The sequence below is a fragment of the Phlebotomus papatasi genome, chromosome 2, assembly GCF_024763615.1.
Source record: "Phlebotomus papatasi isolate M1 chromosome 2, Ppap_2.1, whole genome shotgun sequence".
Taxonomy (NCBI): domain Eukaryota; kingdom Metazoa; phylum Arthropoda; class Insecta; order Diptera; family Psychodidae; genus Phlebotomus; species Phlebotomus papatasi.
The window spans coordinates 21,501,678-21,525,713 of record NC_077223.1 but is presented as its reverse complement, the minus strand read 5'-3'; the positions used below and the strand labels follow the sequence as shown (position 1 = coordinate 21,525,713).

The 24,036-nt window shown below is 33.7% G+C and overlaps 3 protein-coding genes across 3 annotated transcripts; all 3 read left to right on the top strand.

The window, feature by feature from the left end:
- The first annotated feature begins 3,134 nt into the window (after nucleotides 1-3,134).
- LOC129803015 (organic cation transporter protein-like) lies at nucleotides 3,135-5,404 on the top strand. The gene is made up of 3 exons (XM_055849310.1): nucleotides 3,135-3,895; nucleotides 4,309-5,147; nucleotides 5,204-5,404. Exons 1-3 carry the CDS (start codon nucleotides 3,244-3,246, stop codon nucleotides 5,342-5,344), a joined length of 1,632 nt encoding a protein of 543 aa, XP_055705285.1. The 5' UTR covers nucleotides 3,135-3,243; the 3' UTR covers nucleotides 5,345-5,404.
- A 2,801-nt stretch (nucleotides 5,405-8,205) lies between these two features.
- On the top strand, nucleotides 8,206-11,992 carry LOC129803016 (organic cation transporter protein-like). The gene is made up of 3 exons (XM_055849311.1): nucleotides 8,206-8,965; nucleotides 9,025-9,857; nucleotides 9,924-11,992. Exons 1-3 carry the CDS (start codon nucleotides 8,314-8,316, stop codon nucleotides 10,065-10,067), a joined length of 1,629 nt encoding a protein of 542 aa, XP_055705286.1. The 5' UTR covers nucleotides 8,206-8,313; the 3' UTR covers nucleotides 10,068-11,992.
- A 1,172-nt stretch (nucleotides 11,993-13,164) lies between these two features.
- LOC129803014 (solute carrier family 22 member 3-like) lies at nucleotides 13,165-22,230 on the top strand. The gene is made up of 3 exons (XM_055849309.1): nucleotides 13,165-14,299; nucleotides 17,811-18,513; nucleotides 21,827-22,230. The coding sequence occupies exons 1-3, from the start codon at nucleotides 13,512-13,514 to the stop codon at nucleotides 22,022-22,024; spliced, it is 1,689 nt and encodes a 562-aa protein (XP_055705284.1). The 5' UTR covers nucleotides 13,165-13,511; the 3' UTR covers nucleotides 22,025-22,230.
- Nucleotides 22,231-24,036: the final 1,806 nt, after the last annotated feature.

The following is a 24,036-nucleotide window of genomic DNA, read 5'->3' as shown; positions in this document are numbered from 1 at the left end:
GTAGATCTCGGGTATTTTATCTTAAGTACCCACATAATTGGATAATTTTTATTCAAATACTTTTTTAATACAGCTTTAGAAAGACCATTGTATGCCGTTTTATGACATAAATCGTGCGTTCCTAGAAAGAAAATAGTAAAAAGGCATTTCAATAGAAAAAAATTAACAAAATCGAAATGGATTACTCCTAGCCAAATAAATTTAGAATAGATTTAGGCAATTTACTACTCTGAAACCGTTTTTTTCACAGAGCTGTTTTTTGGTAAATTACCTATATGTTCATTTTATTGAATATTACTGAAACTAAGTATCCTTTTAAGGATCCTTGTACGTTTCTTGGTACATGACATATCCCTATATACTTTGACAGGGTAGACCGGATTAGCGAAGACTATCAATAAGTGCTAGAATGAAAGTCTTACGCATTAGACACACTTACGACTTAAGCCGAGAGACGGTTCAGTGGAAAATGATAGAAATTCGGTTTAACCGTTATTTCGAATAAAATTACGCATAAGTCGTCTCTCGGCTAATCCTCAAGTCTATCAAGGCCCTTACGGACAGCAGAGTGCAAAGTCACCCCCCGAGTGCAAAGTCACCCGCAACGACGGTATCTGATAACTTTCCGAGTTATTGTAATAAAAGTTTTTTTTTATATTTATTTTCGTGTTTGTGGTTAATAAAGTCTCAATAATAAAACACCTAAAAATAGTTGAAAGTGCATTTATAATTTTAACTAATTTTTAGTGCTGGCTCCTAATTAACATATTATAAAACTTTTATTTAATTTTTTGACACTGAATTTGGTTCCATTTTTCTTAAAAACCATTCGATCGATACACTGTGATAACTTTTTTTTTTAATTTAGCTTCAGTCAAGGCCTTGTAATGACCTTTTATCAAAGGTTGAGAAATTCCTATTAGGATTCACTTTAAAATAGAACTATCGGACCTACTTGATTTTTTTTTACAATCAGACAAGTTGTAAAACATCCACTGAGAATAATCCCTCGCACTCAAAATAAATCGAGAAATTGTCGAAAAGCATTATATCGGTCGCTTGGAATGACTTAAAATCGCGCACAAGCACTTGAAGAGGTAAAAAAAAATTGTCAGAAGCGATAAATAACAATTGGCTAATCAGAGAATCAAGAGACTGAAAAGCCACCAAAACTGCCACAGAAGCGACTGATAGTGAGTCAGAAACATGTTTCGCGTGAAATTGATTGAAATATTGCAATGATAAAATGATATTTTCATTGAAGGGTATCTCTTGGGCTTACTTTTCTTCTAAGATTTTGAAAATGTCACATTTTTAACCCTTTAAGACCGAAAAGAATGTTATTGGTTATCAATTGAGTAACCATACCATAAAATTAAAATTATTAAAATAGAATGCATTGTTTAATTAAGATTTTCCGTAATAAACTTTGAAAAATGTATTTGAAAAATGACAATAAAAAATTAATTGACAAGCCTCAATCTCTTTTATCTTTTAAAATATTAAATTTTGAATATTTTGTGACTTTTTGTCCCAGTGTCTTCTAAATTATACCATATTGTTAGAGAAATCCTTAGCAATGACGAACACAAAAACCCATTTACAATTTGAAGTGAAATATTATTCCATTATTCTCATTAAATTTTCCGAGTGGTTGAAACTTGACATTTGACAACCTTGAAAGATTTAGCTAATCATAGAACGCCATGATACTAAATGGCCTAGCTTCTATAGAGTAACTTCTTCAGTGTCTTATCATTTAAGATTTGTTTTTTTTTTTTGGAAAATTTTGACTCAAAATTAGATTTAATAAGGAAAAATGATCCATTACATTCTGAAAATTCAAAAATTTGGTAGCTAAACTGAGAGAAATCCGAAAAAGTTAAAATAACATTCCGGAAATGTTAATTTTACCCTGCAGTATTGATCCGAAATCGGTGTAAATATTACCTTTTTTAGGTGTATTATGGGTTAAAGTTACCCTTTTACATGTTAATTTTACTCTTAAAAAGGTGTAAAATTAACATTAAAAAATGTTGATATATTTTTACACCTAAAAATGTTAAAGTTATGAGGAAAAAAGTTAATCGCACCCTCTTTTTTTCTCAGTGTATATAGAATATTGATACGTTCGGGAATTATAGGCTAAAAGTCCAGTCTGAATATTGCTTAATGTTGAAGACGTTCCAGTGCTTCCTTTACTGCTAAGATATTCAAGCTTTTCAGTTTAAGTATAATACACAGTGACTTTTTGAGCTCTCAAAGATAATAGAAACTATTTTTCATTGATTTATCTATTTATGATCAAATCAAAAATTAAGGTCGCAACATCTCTGAGTGAAAAATTACTTATTTTTCATCTATAAATTAAAAGTAAATTCAAGAACACTACACTGAAAAAAAGAGGGTGCGATTAACTTTTTTTCCTCATAGCTTTAACACTTTTTAGGTGTAAAAATATATCAACATTTTTTAATGTTAATTTTACACCTTTTTTAGTGTAAAATTAACACGAAAAAGGGTAACTTTAATCCCCAATATACCTAAAAAGGGTAATATTTACACCGATTTTGGATCAATACTGCAGGGTAAAATTAACATTTCCAGAATGTCATTTTAATTTTTTCGGATTTCTCTCAGTGTACGTAAACGACATTTTATAATCATAAAAATGAACTAACGCTTCTTAATAAAAGGTACCTTTATTGTTTTACCAAATGTAATTGTAATTTTATATGTTCATGACATTTCATTACTTGAGGCCCCTGAGGTTATGCCGGTATAATTTTCAATTTTCTCTTTTCTGTTTCACTTATTATCTTTACATCAGATTATCTTTGTTTATTTTTTTAAAGGATACAGGATATGATAAGTATAAGTCGCAGATTAGAGAGTAAAAAAAATCATTGGAACGTATCGAGCATACATGATTTCGAATAAGAATAACTAAACTTGTCTGTTTTACTAGATACAGAGAATAATCTCCCAAATGAGAAATATAATTTGGAATATTTCTGGCAGAATTTAATTTTCAGAGATACTCAAACCCTGTCGTTTAGTATTTTATCTCTTAAGTAGATAGTTCATATCTCCTCATGTTCCCATCATCATGCCAACGATTAATCCAATAGAATAGGTATTGTTCAAATCAGTCACCTATCGAACGTTGTACGGATCACTCGTTGTAGGATTTATTTTCGGGTTCGAAGCAGGAGTTGAATAAAATTAAGGATTAGTGTAGAAATGACCGTTGAAGGAGGGAAAACGTTTGATCTGGATCTATTGATCCAACAGATCGGACCATTTGGAAAATTTCAGCTGATAAATTATCTTCTGATCTGCATTCCGATTGCCTTGACTGCCATGTACACCCTCACCTTCGTCTTCACAGCTGGAGATCTCGAATATCGATGCCGAATTCCAGGATGTGACTCAGATAATACCAATCTTCAAGCTCCTTTCCGCGACTTCACAATCCCTAAAGACGGAGATAAGTTTTCCATGTGTCAGAAATTCCATCATGTTCCCAATGCTACGATAGAGGATCAGTGTCAAGCAGATCTTTTTGATAGGACTAGACTTGAGGATTGTTCAGAATTTGTGTATCAAGATGATGAGACGACGATCCTCAGTGAATGGGATCTGGGATGCAGTGAAGAGTGGAAGCTGTCCCTGGTTGGAACCATTAACAATATCGGACAGTTTGTGTGCCTACCACTGACTGGTTACTTTTCAGATCGATTTGGGAGGCGAACGGCCTTTATTCTGGGCAATCTTTTCGCTGCGGCTTTTGGTTTGATCCGATCCTTCTCCACCAACTACATCATGTTCATTATCTTTGAATTTCTGGAACCTGCCTTGAGTGCTGGGGTCTACAGTGCTGGATTTATTCTTGGTAATTATATGCTTTTTCATAGTAATCAAATTTTTTGTGTTTTAAAGAACAAAGAAGTCCCTGGCCCATACACCTAAACTAAGCCATGGTCTTCTTCATGCTGAATAATCTTAATCAGAAATCATAGACCATAGACTTATCTCTTAGATTGAGTTTGTATGGCTGACTAAAATGATTGATTAGTTCAAAGTTTCAAAGATACAAAATCCCCTTTAAGACATATCTTAGCCTCTTCCGGCTCTGTGGGGAATCCGAAATATTTCAAGAGCCTCTCAGAGATACTCATAAGTTTCACAACAAACTCCACGTTCTCAATGAGGGTTGAGTTTTATCAGTTAATGCGGAAAGTCACTTAACGATTAAGACAAAAGTATCATCCAAATGTTAAAAAAAAATACTTTTTTGTTTACCAGGAATGGAGCTCGTTGGTCCAGAAAGACGAGTTCTAGGAGCGTTTTTCATAAACGTATTTTATGCTTTGGGTGAGGCTCTCCTAGGCCTCCTAGCTATGCTTACAAGAGACTGGCGACTTCTCATGAGAGTGGCCTATGTTCCTACATTTATCTTCTTGATCTACCGATGGCTTATACCTGAAAGTGCTAGGTGGCTACTAAATATGAACCGAACCAGGGATGCAGCTAAGATTATAGACTCAGCTGCGAAAATGAATAAGAGTCCCCTGACTCCAGAAGCCAGAAAGATGCTAGATAATGTTTTAAACGCCGAACCTGTGGTTGAAGAAAAGGATGGAAAGTTGAGAGAAAAGGAACCTGAAGCTAAGGAATACAACTTGTTATTAGCCTTCAAATCAAAGACTTTAGTACTACGTATGATTAACTGCTCTTACTGCTGGATTGCAGTATGTTTCGTGTTCTATGGCATGAGCATGAACTCGGTATCCGTGGCTGGAGATAAGTATGTTAATTTCATCATGAATTGCCTCATCGAAATTCCAGGAGCAGGACTCTGTTGCCTACTAATGGATAGGATCGGTAGACGCATGATGCTTTGTATAAGCTTAATACTAAGTGGAGCTGCTTGCATTGGTTTCATCTTCCTCACAGGAGATGTCCCAGAAGCTGTTCACATAACAGTCTTCCTCATTGGGAAGTTCAATATCAGCATGTCTTTTATCACCATCTACGTATATACTGCTGAACTCTTTCCTACGGAACTTAGGCATAGTCTTCTAGCTGCTTGTTCGATGTTTGGTCGTTTAGGTTCCATCGTGGCACCATTCACTCCTCTCTTGGTAAGATTTTTTATGCCTATAATATTGCTCAATATAATCATACTGCTTCGTTTCAGGGCAAATACGTAGAGCCCCTACCGATGATCCTTTTCGCAACAATGGCCATCTCTTCGGGTATCTTCATTATGTTCGCACCGGAAACACTCAATAAAACTCTGCCAGATACTCTCAAAGAAGCCGAAGACATTGGAAAGTGATTGGATTTTTTTATACAAAAAAATTGGAAATAAATAATTGTGATATCCTTTCTATATCAATTATGTCTTCATTCTCTTCATTGATTTATAGAAATTCAAGACACTTATTACAATTTTTGTGTAGTTTTTTTTTTAATTCACAATTACAAGGACTTTAAAATCTCCATTAAATTGCAGATCAACGGGACGTTAAAACTGAAATTCAAAAATTGTATATATTAAGGAAATATTTAAATAGGGATACAAGCTGGGGGTATATAGGTTTGCCACGGTTCAGTATGGCTGCTGATCGGACGATCGCAGAGACTGATAGACACGTTCTGTCGACCATAGATATCGATCAGCACGACAAACCAAGCATGGAAATTGATTGGCATGATCAGCCGATCATGGAGACTGATCGATACGACCAGCCGGTTATGGAGAGTTAGCGGCTCTGATGATCCGATCTGCCATATATGATTTACTCACTGATCATACTTGATCACCCCTTGGATGCAGCAAGTAGATCAGAGCTGTAGCTAGAGTTGAATTTAAGCTAGGGCATCCGTAGTTAAAGGTAGGGCATTCATCAAAATTTTTTAATGAATGCTCAAAATCAAATTAGAATTTTTAAGAAAATTTCATACAAAAAAATACCAGTTTTGACGAGTTTTACACTACGCCGTATTGTAGAAAGTAGAATACGTTTTGATCAAGTGAACATAAAATCTTTCATTTAAGGATTAGTTTGACTTATCAGCTAACAGGAAATATTTGATTTTGGGATTTAGATGGACCAATTCCGAGAAAACATCTTCAAAAGTATGTTTTTTTAAATTTCCAAAAATAAGATTTCAATGACTAAATTTTTAAAAATTTCAAATGAAAAATTTAGAAAATATAGGTTATGTTAATGTTGTACATTTATATTACTAAGAGCTTAAATTAAATATTTTTTGTAATATGCTGAAAAAATATTGAGAAATTTTTAAATTGATTATATTGAGAAAAAGAAATATTATATATTGAGTTTTTTATGTAAGAAATGTAAGAATCTTTACGTTAAATTTGTTCAGAATCAGAACCATTGAAAAACATTATTTTATTTAAATAATCATCAAATAATTGCAATTTCAACTCATTATTAACAATGCCAAATTGATGGATAAATATTCTATTTTATTTTTTTTTAAAGATATTTGAGAAAATATTTAAATTTTTCACCAAATTATCCTTTGACTTTCCATACGATTTTAACCAATTGCATTAAGCACTTCAATCGATCACTTATCGACTACAGGCCACTTAATAGGAGATTAATTTCTTCTCTACCATATCATACTACGAACATTTTACTTATAACATTATCTTAGTTTCTGGTTTTTAAGGTAAGGCATTGCCCCTACCCTATGGGCCCGCCATGGCCCTGAAATAGATTTTTGAAGTACGCAAATCAAAAAGCAATATAGGGGAAACTGGGACACCACCAAACACGGGGTACCACCAAACACTAATTTTTATTTCTAAACTACTTGGACTATCTGGACCATTCCTTCAGTGAACAAACATCCCTATAGTGCCTATAAATTCCTATAGGTCTTATCCTCTGAAGCCGAATATCCGATTAAAAAATCGCAGTGTTTGGTGGTACCCCGTGTTTGGTGGTGCCCCAGTTTCCCCTAGACATTTAAGTCTTCTACTTAATCCAAAAAAAGATCACGCAGAAAAAGAGACTACATCAACCACATAACAATAGTTACTTACTTGTTTAATTAGGTGGCGCTACGTCCCTGTAATAGACAGCGCCATAACATTGGCCAACATAAACTTAAGATATAAGATATGAATGAGTATAAATACTGAGAACTCTATGACTTTCATTACCAAATCCTTAAGAGGGCGTGGCCTATTTTTTGATTATCAAAATCATACCCTCCACGAAATCTTAATTAAAATGTTGAGTTTACTTTTTCTTAGGGTCTTGACAAGTGGTAGAGCACTCGCTATGTGATGCAAGTGTCCCGGGTTCGAATCCCCTTTAGATCACCAGGAATTTTTCTGGCGTTAAAGGTGTTCGGATTGCATCCAGTGAGCTTTCACTGCACTTGATTCCACGGGCATGGGACTGACAATCTCATCCCATATATTCATGGAATGTTGTGCTAGCATTACTATTATAATTTATTATGGATTTGTTTAATTTGACAATGTAATAGGTGTGAATATGAAAAAATCACACATAATAATCCATTCTAAAAAGTTTATTGAACCTAAAGAAGTTATGATCTGGTTTTTCTGAAGTTTACAGTCTTTGCAGTAAAATAATATCTCTGTATTCAATATCGCCTTCAAAATAAATATATTTCAAGAAGAAATCAAGAAATGTTTGAATTATATTAGACAAATTCTTGTTGTTATTTTGTGAAATATTATATAAAATAGAAATTACACTTGAAATACGATGTTTATCAAAATATGCACGTGTTTGCTGACATTGGTTATCATAAACAATTCACTCACTAGTCTTTTAGTCATGTTTAAACATTGTAATACAGGAGTGTAGGTAATTGTAGATAATTTATTTATCAACGGAGATATTACCAGTAAATAATAGTGCCTCGTTAGGGTTCACAGGAAAATTTCAATTTGATATTTCCACAAAATCTTTCAACACGGAACTCAGTAGTTATAATTCTTCAGTATTTTAATTATTTCAAAATCTGATAGTAATAATTGTTTGATTTCTTTTAATTCTACAAACTTTTCAGCAAATTCAAATTTTCACAAACATCTTGAAACCTTTTATTCATTTTTTTTATCAGTAAAACAAGGCAATTCGCTATCGCTTCCAGCAATTATTGAGACAGTCAAAAGAAATCTCTGTGAGAGATAATAGTTGTTCAGAAAAACCATATCACATCAGACAGGTATACAATCTATATGAGAAAGATTGAATTAACTTCTTAAAGTGAGCAAATAGTGTTAAAATGTCCGTTAAAGAGGAGAAGACGTTTGATCTTGATCTATTGATCCAGCAGATAGGACCATTTGGAAAGTTTCAGCTTATAAACTACCTTCTAATATGCATTCCGATTGCCTACACTGCCATGTACACTCTCATCTTCGTTTTCACAGCTGGAAATCTCGAATATCGATGCCGAATTCCAGGATGTGATTCTGATAATTCCAGTCTTCACGCTCCCTTCCTCAACTTTACAATCCCTAAAAACGGAGATAAGTTTTCCATGTGCCAGAAATTCCATAATGTTCCCAATGCTACGATAGAGGATCAGTGTCAAGTAGATCTCTTTGATAGGAATAGACTTGAAGACTGTTCACAATTTGTGTATCAAGATGACGAGACGACGATCCTCAGTGAATGGGATCTGGGATGCAATGAAGAGTGGAAGCTGTCCCTGGTTGGAACCATTAAAAATATCGGACAGTTGGTATGCCTACCACTGGCTGGTTACTTTTCAGATAGGTTTGGGAGGCGACCAGCTTTTGTTGCAAGTTGTATGTTTGCTGCTTTATTTGGTGTTATACAGTCTTTTTCAACTAGTTACCTAATGTTCATTATCTGTGAATTTCTGGAACCGCTATTCAGTTCCGGAGTTTTCAATGCTGGTTTTATCCTCGGTAAGGTATCTAACCTTCGAGATATAATATTCTTTGTTAATGTAATTTAACGATCTTAGGTATGGAACTTGTGGGTCCTGAAAGAAGAGTTCTAGGAGCCTTTTTCATAAACTGTTCTTTTGCTCTCGGTGAAGCACTACTAGGCCTTTTGGCAATGCTTACAAGACACTGGAGACTCCTTCTAATTGTTAGCTATGCTCCTACATTTGTATTCGCTACCTACCATTGGATAATTCCCGAAAGTGCCAGATGGCTCCTAAATATGAACCGAACCAGGGATGCAGCTAAGATCATCGATTCAGCTGCGAAAATGAATAAGAGTCCCCTGACTCCAGAAGCCAGAAAGATGCTAGACAATGTTTTAAACGCCGAACCTGTGGTTGAAGAAAAGAATGATAAAAACAGGAAAAAGGAGCCTAAAAATGAATACAACTTGTTATCAGTATTCAAATCTAGAACCCTGCTTTTAAGGATTCTCAACTGTTCGTTCTGTTGGGCAGCTACATGTTTCGTCTACAACGGATTGAGCATGAGCTCAGTATTCGTAGCTGGAAACAAATATATTAATTTTATTCTCAACTGCTTTATTGAGATTCCAGGGGCAGGTCTCTGTTGTTTCCTTATGGAGAGGATTGGAAGACGGAAAGTACTGTGTCTTAGTTTAGTTCTGAGTGGATCTTGCTGCATAGCCTACATTTTCTTAGCAGATGCTCCTGAAGGGGCTCAGCTGGCAGTATTCCTCATTAGCAAATCAGCAGTAACAATGTCTTATATTACAATGTACGTATATACAACTGAACTATTTCCAACAGAACTAAGGCAAACGCTCCTGTCGGCTTGTGTGATCTTCGGACGAATAGGATCCATAGTGGCACCATTCACAGTACTACTGGTGAGTAATATCCTGAAAAAAATCTTGTCTTTCATATCATTGTTCTTGAATCTGTGGGAATTTTAGGGAAAGTACTTTGAATCTCTGGAAATGATCCTATTTGCCGCTGTAGCCATTCCTGGTGGTACCTTGATACTCTTGGCTCCTGAAACACTCAAGACAACTCTTCCAGACACTGTCCAAGAGGCTGAAGACATTGGAAAACCATAGCAGGATTTTATCTTTTCCAGAATTCTATTCGTTTTGACTAGTGATTCCAACAATGGTTAACCGGGTTCGAAAAACCGGCTAACCGCCCTATTTTGGAAACGGTTTTTAAACCGGTTTTTAGAGATGAAACCGGTTAAAAACCGTCTCCTTCCAAAAATTTTAAAATTTCTCTTAATTAGTTTATTTCTTGAAAATCCTGCAAAATATTTCCTTGACTTTACAAGGGCATCTGAAGTGCAATAGGATTCCAAGTGTAGTCGGTAGTATGCCAGTATGTTATAATATATGAAGGATAGTATTTAATAATGGGTCTTCTGTACGTTTCTTCCACTCTTGAAAGAATTATTTGCTTAAAGATTATTGGAAATTACATCAAGATTTCTTCACTTGAAAATATATTAAATATTACAAGACTAAAAATCAATTATATACTGAGAAAATATTTGTAAACGATTTAGTACAATCTTGTAAAATATTGTTTTATGTGGAAAAGTCACAAGATATTTACCGCTCCATGTCTTCATAGGGATTTTTATTGAATCTTGCTATATTTTAATTCAACTACATCTTATTAGATCCAATTTCACCAAGATTGTTACACACGATTCTTGTAAAATTTTTGCCAAAATCTGGTATTTATTAGTTTCTCAACCAATGGAGTGAGAAACAACAAGGGTTTCCTTTTATAGTAATTTCTTTTTTTTTTCAAAATGCCTATGGAATTTTTTCTATCAAATTATTTGTGAATTTTGTGTAAATTATAATCATAATTTTCATGATATTATAATACAAAAAAATAAAAATTATGCATCGATGTGTTTTCTGTAGAGAATGATCTAAAAAAAATTGACTTTAGAAACCATTCCCGATCGAAAAATCTGGATTTTTTTTTTTGGAAAAAAGAATTATTTTGACAATAATTTTACAAGGTATTACAAAAAAAACTGCAGCGAATATAAGGTAGCGATAAATCTTGGTACTATCCTTCCAATATTCTTTTTTTTATATTTTTGCGAATATTATTTTTCTTTCACGATTTAAATTTTCTAAACTTAAGTTTAATAAGATTTAACTAGTTATAGGGTAAGTGTGTCAAATTTCGGCATAGTTGCATGCAAGCGCCAAAGTCTCAAGTTTGAAATGTTATCTTTAATAGAAATTGATTTTTTTTTCATTCCTTATACTTTAGGAGTGTTGCTTAGAACCTTGTAGACAGTTTATCGTCTTTATTTACTCTAAAATCATTCTGAATACATTTTAAAATGAATAAAAATGTAGACATAGCTTTGGTGCCCTATTTGGGCCACCTTCATTCTCATAGATCCTTGCCTTTCGGGAATTCTTCCAATGTCTTTTTTCACGTCATCTCGTTTGTCAAAGCTACATTTTTTGTTATTCTTTTGCATTGTAAAAACTAAAAAATCATGGAAATTTGAGGAACAAAAAAGGTGGCCGTAATTTGGCACACTTACCTTAGGATTTTAAAAATAAAGAGGAAAACTCTTTCGGTTTGTTCGTTAAAAAGTTTTCTATATTTTTTTTCATTTACCAAGATATAATAATAAAATTTTTAAGTACTTCCTCATTAAAGATTGTCAAACATGACAATGTTTATAACCAATTTATTAGAAAAATAAATTGTGTGAAAAACTAGTTATTTTTATGGAAATCTACATTTCATTAGCTTCTCCACGGTACAATATTATTGGTAAAACTCCAAGTAATTTTCCTGCAATCTGAAATTTTCTGAATTATTTTAAATACAAAATCAAGCAATAAAATAAATAAGTTCTAAACTAACTGAGAAAAAGAATATATTAATGTGTTAAATATTACATCAAAGTTAAAGTTCTGAAAAATTGCTCAAAATTCCATAATCTAATCCTAAATTTGAAACCGGTTTAAAACCTGTTAACCGGTTTCAGAGCCATCCAAAACCGGTTAACCGTCAATCCTAAAAATGCGGTTATTTGGAATCACTAGTTTTGACCATTTTCTTTTATCACTAACTTTTCTAGCTCTTTTTAGATTATGTTTAATTTTTTTCAGTTGTTGTTTCTTATGCAAAATAAAATATCATTTTATATAATAAATTTTAATAATGGTTATTGCTTCTTGCAAAATTTCCAGATCGAACATTATGCCTCTGTAATACTGGATGAGCGATGAGGAGCTTTATTGTGGTATCTGTAGTAGTAATTTCATAGATATCACAAGCTTTCATTGCTCCCAGAGTTGGGCAAAATTTTGCAACATATTTTATGAGTAGGTTTTTGTATGTAATAAAATTGCCGGTGAATTATAATTTGGTTTTTTATTAGTCTAAATTGAAAGATAAAAAAGCAGAAATTGTCGCTGCAAATCCCTAACGACTAATCAAACAATAAAAAAGTGATTATAATCGAGTAATTGTGTTGACTGTTTTTAACGTAATTTTCCTCAGTTTATTGAATTGGCGATGTAGAATTGTAATTCTACTTTTATTGAACTACGGAAATTATTTTTCACATTCACAAAATTTGTGAAGTGATAAAAAGATGAAAAAATGCATATACAATCGATAATTGTGCATTAAAAGTACTCCAAATGAGTTAATGTTACATTTTAGCAATAAAATCATTCTCAGGCTTCTTCTCGGGGAGTTTCATGAGCTTAATGTTGATTATAAGAACAGTAAGAACATCATATGTGATAAGAAATGCTAAATTTTTAAACACCTTACTTTGGCGCCTTTTTGTGCACGTGCTTTTCACTATCGCACAATGCACTTTTCGCGCTGTTTTTTCCGCAATTGCGAGTAACATTTTAATCGCCTCATTATCAAGTTGGAGGCGGAAACTCAGAAATGGAATAAAAATAGTAATGCGTGGAAGCATTTAATCCAAATATTTGCATATAAGAACATTCGCTATATACTCAATCTCACGTCAAAAACTTTCCACTCAAGCTTTTTGGAAAGACTTCTTTGAGATTGTGCTATCAGGGCAGTTGTAATGATGAGGAAAGGTATCTCTGGATGTTAATGAAAGTCCATGAACTCCTGTTGTCAGCAGAGGAAATCGTTAATTGAGGTGATAACTGATTAAAGAAAAGCGCTCAATAGAAATTGTCACTTGTTTTCTTATGATGAGGATTGCCCCCTGCGTGGGTGGGATGGGTAGATGGAAAATTTTGGAATGCTTCAACTCTACGCAATCGCACAAATGCGTCGATTATAGGCCTTTGATAATTTTATTGTGGTTTTTCAAGGGAAGGCTCTCTTGAGGAATTTTTATCAGTAACTCAACCCACTTGGTTTTTTTTTTGTCATTTTTATACAATCAATTGGAGAGATCGTTAACTGCACTCGTGCGTGGAGAATGATGGGGAGTATCTTACCATTCTGCTGGAGTCACAGTCAGTTCTGGACAAGTTCTCAGCAAGGCAGCATCTCTGCTCGTGACAATGGCTGAAAAGACATCGCAAAAACGTACCGAGAGTGAATCCAATTTTACTGGGATTTTCGATGAATTGGGCGAATTTGGACGCTTTCAAATCTTCACCTACATCCTTCTCTTCCTTCCTGTCTTCATCACAAACATGTACACTCTCAATTTCATCTTTACTGCGGCGGAATTGGATTACAGATGCCTCATTGGGGAGTGTGAAGGTCCCGATGCCCCATACAATTCCAACGCCACTTTCCTGGACTATGCTCTGCCTCCTGGCCAGGAAAGCTGCAGACGCTTCCAGTACATCAATTCAACTGAAGAGGAATGCACAGCTATCAACTTTGACCACAGCAAGGAGATTGAGTGCAGTGACTTCGTATATGCAGGTCCAGAAAAGACCATTGTGAGTGAATGGGATCTCACCTGCACAGCCAATGAATGGAAAGTTTCCCTGGTTGGAACTATGAATAATGTTGGACAATTTATTGCACTTCCAATCACGGGATTCTTCTCAGATCGATATGGGAGGAAGACAGCTCTCATTGTTGGCACCATGATTAGTGGAGTATTTGGGATGATTAAATCCTTCTCAGTGAATTATCCCATGTTTCTTACCTTGGAACTTTTGGAGTCAGCACTGGGATCAGGAGCATACAGTGCGTGCTTCGTATTCGGAATGGAAGCTGTGGGGGCGTCTAAAAGACTCCTGGGAGGAGTTCTGATAACCAGTACCTACGCACTGGGTCAGTCATTCTACGGACTCATTGCCATGTGGACCAAGGACTGGAGGAACATGATAAGGTAAGTTTTGGGTTGCACTGAGAGAAATCCGAAAAAGTTAAAATAACATTCCGGAAATGTTAATTTTACCCTGCAGTATTGATCCGAAAACGGTGTAAATATTACCCTTTTTAGGTGTATTATGGGTTAAAGTTACCCTTCTTCCATGTTGATTTTACTCTTAACAGGTGTAAAATCAACATTAAAAAATGTTGATATACTTTTACACCCAAAAAGTGTTAAAGTTATGACGAAAAAGTTAATCGCAGCCTCTTTTTTTCTCAGTGTTATTAATTTGTAGGGGAAGGCTTTTATGCTTAGCACACACTCTGGCTTCGAACGCTTCATATTTTTCCCATATTCCTTTAAGCTAAATCTGACCTAATGGGATTTTAATAGCTAGTCTTAAGTCACACATTACCTGGAAAAACCATATCAGATTCACAAAATGGAACATGAGAAAGGTGTGAAGTGTTCAAAGTCAAAGCATATCGTCAGTTAAATCAGCATTTGTCGTAACTTCATTTTTGCGATTTTGAGATATATATATATTTAGAATCGGCGTAATTTTGTTTATTAAACACACTTGAGAAAAAAGAAACTTTTATAAGCCCATTAAAAATGATTTTAAACAAAAATGATCGTAAGTGCCCTTAATCAATAAAAATTTATCAGAATTTGTCGTAACTTCCATTTTTGGGAAAGTTACGACAAATTTCCATACAAAATTTTTAGTAATCAGCATTTGCCATAACTTCTTTTGCTCGTTTTAAACCCTTATTCTACGATTCTAATAATTTGAAAATTTTCATTTCAGAATTATATTAAGAAATTGGGAAAAAATACAAAAGTTAAAAAATATAAGCTTTGCAAAGTGATTCTATTATTTTGGCCGCCACTGTATATCTCAATATCTCAGCTTTAAAATAATTTTATAAAGATTTTCTCGAGTTAACTTACAGTTTATTAGTGCCACTTTTATTATTTGGACTCAAAAGTATCGCATTCGCAGCTCATTTTTAAAAAAAATAAAGCTGAACTGAAAATATCGTCTCCTGAAAAGTTGTCAAAACGAAGTTACCACAAATGTTGATTTAACTGACGATATGCGTAGCCTGAAGGCCGTACTTTAAGTTATATTTGAAATCCAACTGCCAAACTTACGATTCACGAAATTTATTCGGCAAACCTCGGAAACATAAATCAAATTCAAAGTCTAACGGCTAAATTGATAGAAAATATTATAATACCTTTTCTCCTTCTCCTGGATCACAAAATGTTTCATCTGTTTAACAAAAAACTTGAACAGAAAAAAAGAGGAGACCTCACTTACAGTTGAATCGATTTTCATTGAATCAAGAAACTTGCAAAAAAAGGTAACGAGAAGGCTCTTAGATTTCGAATTAGGCTGAGGCCAACGAAGCTTGTCGAATAACTTCGCAGATGGGAAAAGTTTGCCACTTCAGTGGCAGTTGGACTTTAAACGTAATTCAAAAGCTGCATTATCACGGAAAGATAAGAAATTTGATTGTTTTTTAATTACCAACAAAATTCTTATACGAATATTTGCTTTCGAAAAATACTACAACTGTGTCAATAATTAATATTTGCCATATTTAAAAAGTATTAAAAAAATAATACTTACACTCAAAAAATTTCCGTAAATTTAATACATTAATGACACATGTTTAATTCATATTTACTAAAATTTTTTTTTGCTTTTTATCTATGTTTTTTGCTTACGAAAGCATCTCAAAATTATTAAGAAAGCTGTTTTTCCGGCGTAAGATAATTAGCATTCTGAAGCTGCAAATAAATTTCAATAACACGCATTGTCTTGTGCTAATTTACATTCTTAAAATGTGTTTTAAATTGTTGTGTTGTTGCCCCTCGAGCGATGAACCCACGCAATTTACTTATATTATGGGTCGGTTGATGAATCCTAGACAAAAAAATCATTACGAATTTCGTGCAATTGTATCACTTAAGATGGCCTAATAAATTTGTTATTGACCCTAGAGATTCGCCGATTAATTTGCCGCGTAAAAAATGAAAGAGTGGTTATCAAATCGATTGTCCAATTAACTATGTGCGTATATCAATTGAGAAATCTCAGTTATTCGTTTTAGCTGATATTCTTTACAAACCGCAGCTTTTGTAACCAGGATGAAATTCGACCCTGCCCGATCGGACTCAAATATTGGAGGAAAACGTTTTCACATTTCACACTCATGAACCACGTACAGAGAGTTCCGCTTTCGGGACCGAAAAACTCCGCAAATTCACTTCAGTGACACAGAAAAATTGCATACCTGCAGGAAAAGTCTTTGGAATAAGTTATAGAAACGCCGTCATGTATGCAAATGATTTTCGGCGCTAATTTTTCAGCTTATTTTCAGCGCCAACGGATCATAAGAAATTTATTTCAAATTTACTGCGTGAAAAATATTTGCATACATTTAGGGGCAATTCAAAAATTATTTTGCAAAGGAGCTCCCAATAGTAGGCAATTTTATATGAAATTCTTTCAATAAGTTTTCACTTAAGCCGGAACTCCCTGTATATAGTATCTACTAAAAATCGATTCATCAAGGCGTTTAGTGGCTCATCCGAACATTTGGGGGCAATTCAAAAATTATTTTACAAAAGAGCTCCCAATAGTAGGCAATTCATATGAAATTCTTTCAATACGTTTTCACTTAAGCCGGAACTCCCTGTAGTATCTACTGAAAATCGATTCATCAAGGCGTTTAGTGGCTCATCCGAATATTTGGGGGCAATTCAAAAATTATTTTACAAAAGAGCTCCTAATAGTAGGCAATTCATATGAAATTCTTTCAATACGTTTTCACTTAACCCGGAAGTCCCTGTATATAGTATCCACTAAAAACGGATTCATCAAGGCGTTTAGTGGTTCATCCGAACATTTGTGGGCAATTCAAAAAATTATTTTACAAAAGAGCTCCCAATTGTAGGCAATTTTATATGAAATTCTTTCAATACTTTTTCACTTAAGCCGGAACTCCCTGTACATAGTGTCTACTAAAAATCGATTCATCAAGGCGTTTAGTGGCTCATCCGAACATTTGGGGGCAATTCAAAAATTATTTTACAAAAGAGCTCCCAATTGTAGGCAATTTTATATGAAATTCTTTCAATACTTTTTCACTTAAGCCGGAACTCCCTGTACATAGTGTCTACTAAAAATCGATTCATCAAGGCGTTTAGTGGCTCATCCGAACCGTTCCTGTAGAGAATAGAAAGATTTTCTGCACTATTATATTAAATTTCATTTATAAATAATTCAGTCCCTTGCGATATAGATCAGGTTAAAGTATGTTATAGTTTACCCCGTGATCTACAAAACAATAGGTTGAATTTCCCCCTTGGTCTCCTCTAATTACGAGTTATGAACGGTTAAATTCAATATACGAATGTATTTGCACCGATTCCGAATAGCACTTTGAGGTGGCATGATAAGCAATCACAACTTCCATTAACTTAAATGGATTTATGATTGATAATTTTGCAGATGGGCTTATGCTCCAGCATTTCTCCTCGTCTTCTACTTCTGGCTCATGCCCGAGAGTCTTCGGTGGCTTCTGGCTTCCGGAAGACTTCACAAAGCTAGACGGCTCATCAAGAAGATAGCCAAAGTCAACCGTGTGACCCTCTCTGAGGACTCTATGAAAATCCTTGATGAAAAAGTCGCAGGATCAGATCGTCTTCCAGCTGAAATGTCTTCTGAAGCCTCTCCTAAAAATCCCTATCCTTTGAAGACTGTCCTACATTCACCGATCCTTCTCTGTCGGCTGGCCACGTGTTCGTTTGTCTGGATGACCAATGCCTTCGTCTACTACGGACTAGTGCTCAACTCTGTAGCAATTGGTGGTGACAAGTACATCAATTTCATCCTTATCTGTTTAATTGAACTGCCTGCTTTTGTAATATGCTACCTAATTGTGGATCGGGCTGGTCGGAGGATCACTCTCAGTGTATCCCTTTTGATTGCTGGCCTCTCCTGCCTGTGCCAACTGTTCTTGCCAACAGAAGGATCTGAAGCAATAAAATTGGTCCTCTTCCTCACTGGGAAGTTCTCCATCACTGTTTCCTTCACTACACTCTATCTCTTCACAAATGAACTCTTCCCCACGGAATTAAGGCACAGCCTTATGGCAACCTGCTCAATGATGGGAAGACTTGGAGGAATTGTAGCTCCTCAAACTCCCCTACTGGTGAGTATCCTACATTCGTCTTATGCCATATCTTATTGCTCGATACGTCTGGATGAAATAGCAAAAAAAATATTGCGATATATCGCTCATTGGATATCACAGAGGCATAACTTCAGCCTCATGATTTTTTTTAGGTATAACAGTTTGAATTTTTTTCCTTACTTCCCTTTAGCTTTCTTATTAAAAATACAGAAAAAAAAATATAAATTTTAAAGTTAGGGCAGAATCACATTGACAGTAAAATGCTCACCGTATTTCGTTAATTTACGCATTTTCATTGAAATCCTTACGCAAATTCTCGATTACCGTATTACCTTATCTCATACTAAGTGGCACTAAGTGAAAATATTATAAGAAAATTGAAGAAATAAAACGAAAATTCGATAAACAGTGAGCAAAAAAAACTACGATTAATTTCTCATGCAGTTTTTTTTTTGCTCACCGTTTATCGAATTTTCGTTTTATTTCTTCAATTTTCTTATATTATTTTCACCTAGTGCCACCGAATATGAGATAAGGTAATACGGTAATGGAAAATTTGCGTAAGAATTGCAATGAAAATGCGTAAATTTACGAAATACGGTGAGGCTACGGCGAGCATTTTACTGTAAATGTGATTCTGCCCTTATTCCATGCAAAAATAAACCTAGAATAGGATTCTGTTTGTGCAATTTCAAATAAACGATAATATTCTGTTCTGGGATTGTAGGCTTTGTAGGATATCAACATAGGAGTAGGTGGGTTAACTTCGGAATTGTATTGTTTCTTTTTTCCTATCAAAAACTTAGTCTATTATAAACCATTAGGGGTAATTAATAAATTTAGATAATTAATAATTAATAGACATTAATATAGATGTTAATTTAGATTAGGAAGGTTTTCAGGCTTCGCACACGCTCTGGCTTCAAACACTTCATATTTTTTTCATATTTCTTTAATAAATCCGACTTATTTTTCGGGAAATGTCTGACTAAGACTAGATATTAAAATCATATTGGCATAGATAAGTCAGATTCACAAGGAATACAGTAGAACCCCGCTATAGGCCATCGCTCTATAGTCCACAATTTATCGACCGTTGATTTCAAAACACTGATTTTAAGTTAGGTTATGTTTTTTAGCACGCGTCATGCAATATTGTCATAATTATTTTAATATTTTTGGCAAACTTTATTGAGTAGTTGTGATAATTATGATCCATTATGAAGAGAGCGAGGACAAGTACCACAATCGCAAAGAAAATGGAAGCCGTCGAGCAATTTCAATACTAAAAGTCGTTGATAATTTTAAAAAATGACATGGACTATAGTGCGACCCAAGTGTCAAATCTGGAACCAAATATGGCCTATAGCGAGGCTCCACTGTATAGGAAAAATATGAAGTGCTCGGAGCCAGAGTGTGTGCGAAGCCTAAAAGTCTTATCCTATATTAAATTTTAATTATTTTAACTTAGTACTTAAGGTTTTTCAAAGTTAAACATAAAGCTTCTGTATTGATCACATTTCATAATCGCTTTGGACATAAGATTACAAAGTTAATTATCCGGAAAAACCTAATATAAGGTAAAGTGCCCCCAAGTCGACCGATTCCTCAATTCGATCGGTAGAGTTATTTATTCAATTTATTTATATTTGCACTAATATTTGGCGTATGATCTAACATTAATAAGTCAATTATTCCATAAATAAATACGAATCAGTGACAATTTTATAGAATTCACCATCAAACATTCAAATATTGACCACCGGTCGAGTAGAGGAACCGGTCGACTCGAGGGCACTTTACCTTATTTCCAATAAAACTGACTCGGTTATAACAGATAAGAAATCTGTCATAAACGGATGATTTAATTTTTATCGAACATTTTAAAAATCATATTGAGTTGTCCTAAGGTAGCACGCTTTCCCCTATACAGAACAAATGCTTATATTCCCTTGACAAATGAGCTATGAAAAACATATCACAAGCTGCCCCAACCTTCTTTACATTATTTTTTATTGTCCATAAACAATTTTTTTTATTTTAATTTTTTAATATATATTTTCTGATATACGATAAATTTGAATTATTCTTTCTATATGTGTATGTGTTTTTTAATCAACTGCTTTAGAGGGGGCTATTTCTAAACCGATTCCGGCGAGGTTGGGTGATTTTAAAAGGCCTTGCTATACTGAGAGAAGCAGGGGGTGACATTAGCTCTGAAAAATGCGACCAGTTTTAGTGTAAATTTTTCCCTGTTTTCGTACAGACTTTACGAGATATTTCTGAAACTACGTAGGTTGCCAATTTGGGGTTTTCGGTTGCCCATTCCATATTAAATTGGCTTTTATTTTGTATTTGTACTTTTTGCTAATTCATTCCACAATAACAGGAAACACCGAATAAACTCCAAAGTTTTTTCGGCACGCTAGAAACATATGAGAAACATAAGAAACGTCATGCCCCCGGAGAGAAGTAAAGAACTGTAAAGAACCGGTAGTTGAATATTCATAGAATGTTCAGCTGTTCCACTTTTGAAACGTGAAATTATTTATTATCCCTATTATACGGTTTAGTATAAAACCGGTAGCATTGCAACAATTGTGTACACGAGCAATCAGCTATTTCAACCTTGCTTATTGTTTGACTATTTTTAAATTTTACTTCTGTGATATAAACTCAACAAACAAATAACTGTTTGATTTTTTTTCGTCAGCACAATATACATATTTTTTCTGAAGGCACAAAAGCACTTTTTAATTGATTCTTTACGGAATATAAATACTCTGCTCCTTAGAAATGCTTTGAGCACAAATAAGCTTTCACCCGGCGTCACCATCGAAACGCTTTTCTATTCTTACGGAGAATTTATCTTTTTATACGCTGTCTAAAGGGCAAAGAATGCACTCCATCAGAAAAAAAACAGACACTGTAAACATGATATTTTTTGCAAAATGGCGCAATTCATCAGATAAGAACACATAGAAAAATTTAATTTATAAAACAACGATTCATAATCGAATGCAAACATGAATAAATTATGGAATCATTGAAAAACAAGGAATTAAATTTAATTTCAAAATAATTATTTTTCCTCTTTTTTAATGAAGAAAAAAGAGTGATTCTTTTATCAGTGGTGATTCCATTGAGTGTCGTAATCAAGAGCAAAATACTATACCTGAGATTATCAGTCACAGAAATTAAGGCAATCAGAGTCATATCGAGGAGTTGATAAAAGTTCATATAACTCGGAGAATGAGAAAATGAAAAGAATGATTTATGGGTCAGGTTGTTTTGGAAAATTCCTATAACTTCAATTGGTTTTTTTTTGCAGGGAAAATACGTGGAATTCTTGCCTATGACATTGTTCTTCAGCACAGCCTTCATCTCATCCTTGATCATTCTCCAGTATCCGGAAACTCTCAATACAACGCTTCCGGATACTGTGCAAGAAGCTGAAAAAATTGGCGACAACTCAAGGGGATTATTTGGCGTATGCTGGAGCAAAATTACAGGAAAAGAACAAAGATGAAATGCTAAGTTCTTTCCTGATCTATATTTATCTCACAGATAATTTGTACAAATTTTTAAATAAATGGACAAGACAATAATCCTTGTGCCTCCAGTGCTACTCCTTTTGTGAGTAATGCACTTAAAAATTATAGCTTTTCTTATAGAGAATGTTACATAGTAGCTTTGTAGTATATACAATAATAAAGTTGTTATATTTTAGTGAAATTTTGAAGATTTTTTTTTGCAGCAACAATTGGGTCAATGTGATGATAGTCAGGGTTGTAAAATGCACACAATTTATCTTGCTGATTGAGTCGAAATAGCAGCTAATTTCTATCTATTAAAAGCTTTTATCTCAATTGATTAAGCTCTTGCGATAGCAAATTGTCTTTACTCATTCTATTGCGATATTCCTTGAGAAAATATCTGGCCCAGAAAATTTTTGTTTTTAAAACACTCCAAATTTCGCACAACATTTCAACGAGAAAGACTCAACAACCAAGGCGGTCAAATCTGGAAAATTCAGGGTCACTTTTAGACGACCCTTCTAGACCCTGGTTTGGGTTTAATATCACACCATCAACCTAGTTATTTTAACTGCACAGTGGACTTTTTTTTATAAGATTTCGTTTTTCTATAACAAATCAATCAACCGTTGATAGATTATCAACAATTGATTTTCTAATGGTTTTTAAATATTTATTGTTCAATATTATTTTCTTTTCGATTTATTTTTATTTATTGATTTATCAGTTGTTAGATTTTTTAATCAACAGTTTATTTCACATGTTTTATTCATTGATCAACATTTGGTTTTATAGTTGAATTGGGTTAAATTAGTGATCATCCGTTGATAGATTATTATTAGCAGTTTTTTTCCATTTTTTCTATTTTTCATAATTTTCTCATGATCAACCTTTCATTTTTAATTATTTTTTTTTTATATTTCATAATCTATTATTTATTTAAAGCTTGATTTAAAGATTCTTATCAACAGTTGATTTATTAAATTGGTTTCCTAAAAATTTATTGATTACTATCAGAAGTTTTCTTATTGGTTTCTCCTATTTTTTCCATTGAGTGTTTCAGTTGAAAACCCCCCTAAGAAGAGGCTTTTCCATCGTTTAGTCCTGGAGGTTGGGCTCTACGCTAAGACGGAAGTGGCCGCACTGGGGGTAGGTTAAAAGAAAAAATGAAATAAATTCTATTGCACTCTGTTATCAATGTTTGATATTATTAATAAAATTTATAAAATTATAAATTTTTGCAGTTTCAGATCAATGTTAGTTGATGATCGCTCTAATAAGTTTATGGAACCAACAGGAGACCCTTCCCAAAAAATTGATTACAAATTAAACGATTAGTGGTACATTTACATTTACAACCTCATGAATTGATAAATTTTTAAATTTAAGCATTTTTTAAAACTACATTTAGTATTTCAAACAAACATTCTTCACTGTGTATTTTCAAAGAATTTTAGTTCTATTTTTAGATTTATTGCTGTATCGATGCAAATTTGCTTTATGATTTGATTTTCCATCTCGTTCTCAATTAATTTCTGATTGATTATGAAGTGATTAAACATTTTGTATTTATGGGACATATTGTTTTCAGATAAGTTATTTTTTTCCATCGACACCCATTGGCAATAATTCCATTTGTCGCACACTGATAGCCTTAGGAATTATTGAACTTGTGAGGAAAATAATTGAGAGATTATTTTGTAGGAAAAATTTTTGGGATTGCGACATATAATTTTATTTATTTCTTATCAATATTTTCATTTGGATACAGTGATTGGGTTTCTTTTCGAAGAAATAAGGCACAAAAGCACATTCGAATTTTAGTCAAGGTAAAACGTGTTGAAAAAGAAGTGTACATACATTTATTGTTTGAAAAAAAGCACAATAGGGAAATAATTATATAAAAGTCTATATTTTTTTTAAAAATATTATTAAAATAAATAAAGAAATACCTATTGGCAATGTTCACATGGGAAGATGGGCTAACGAAAACCAGAAGGTGATA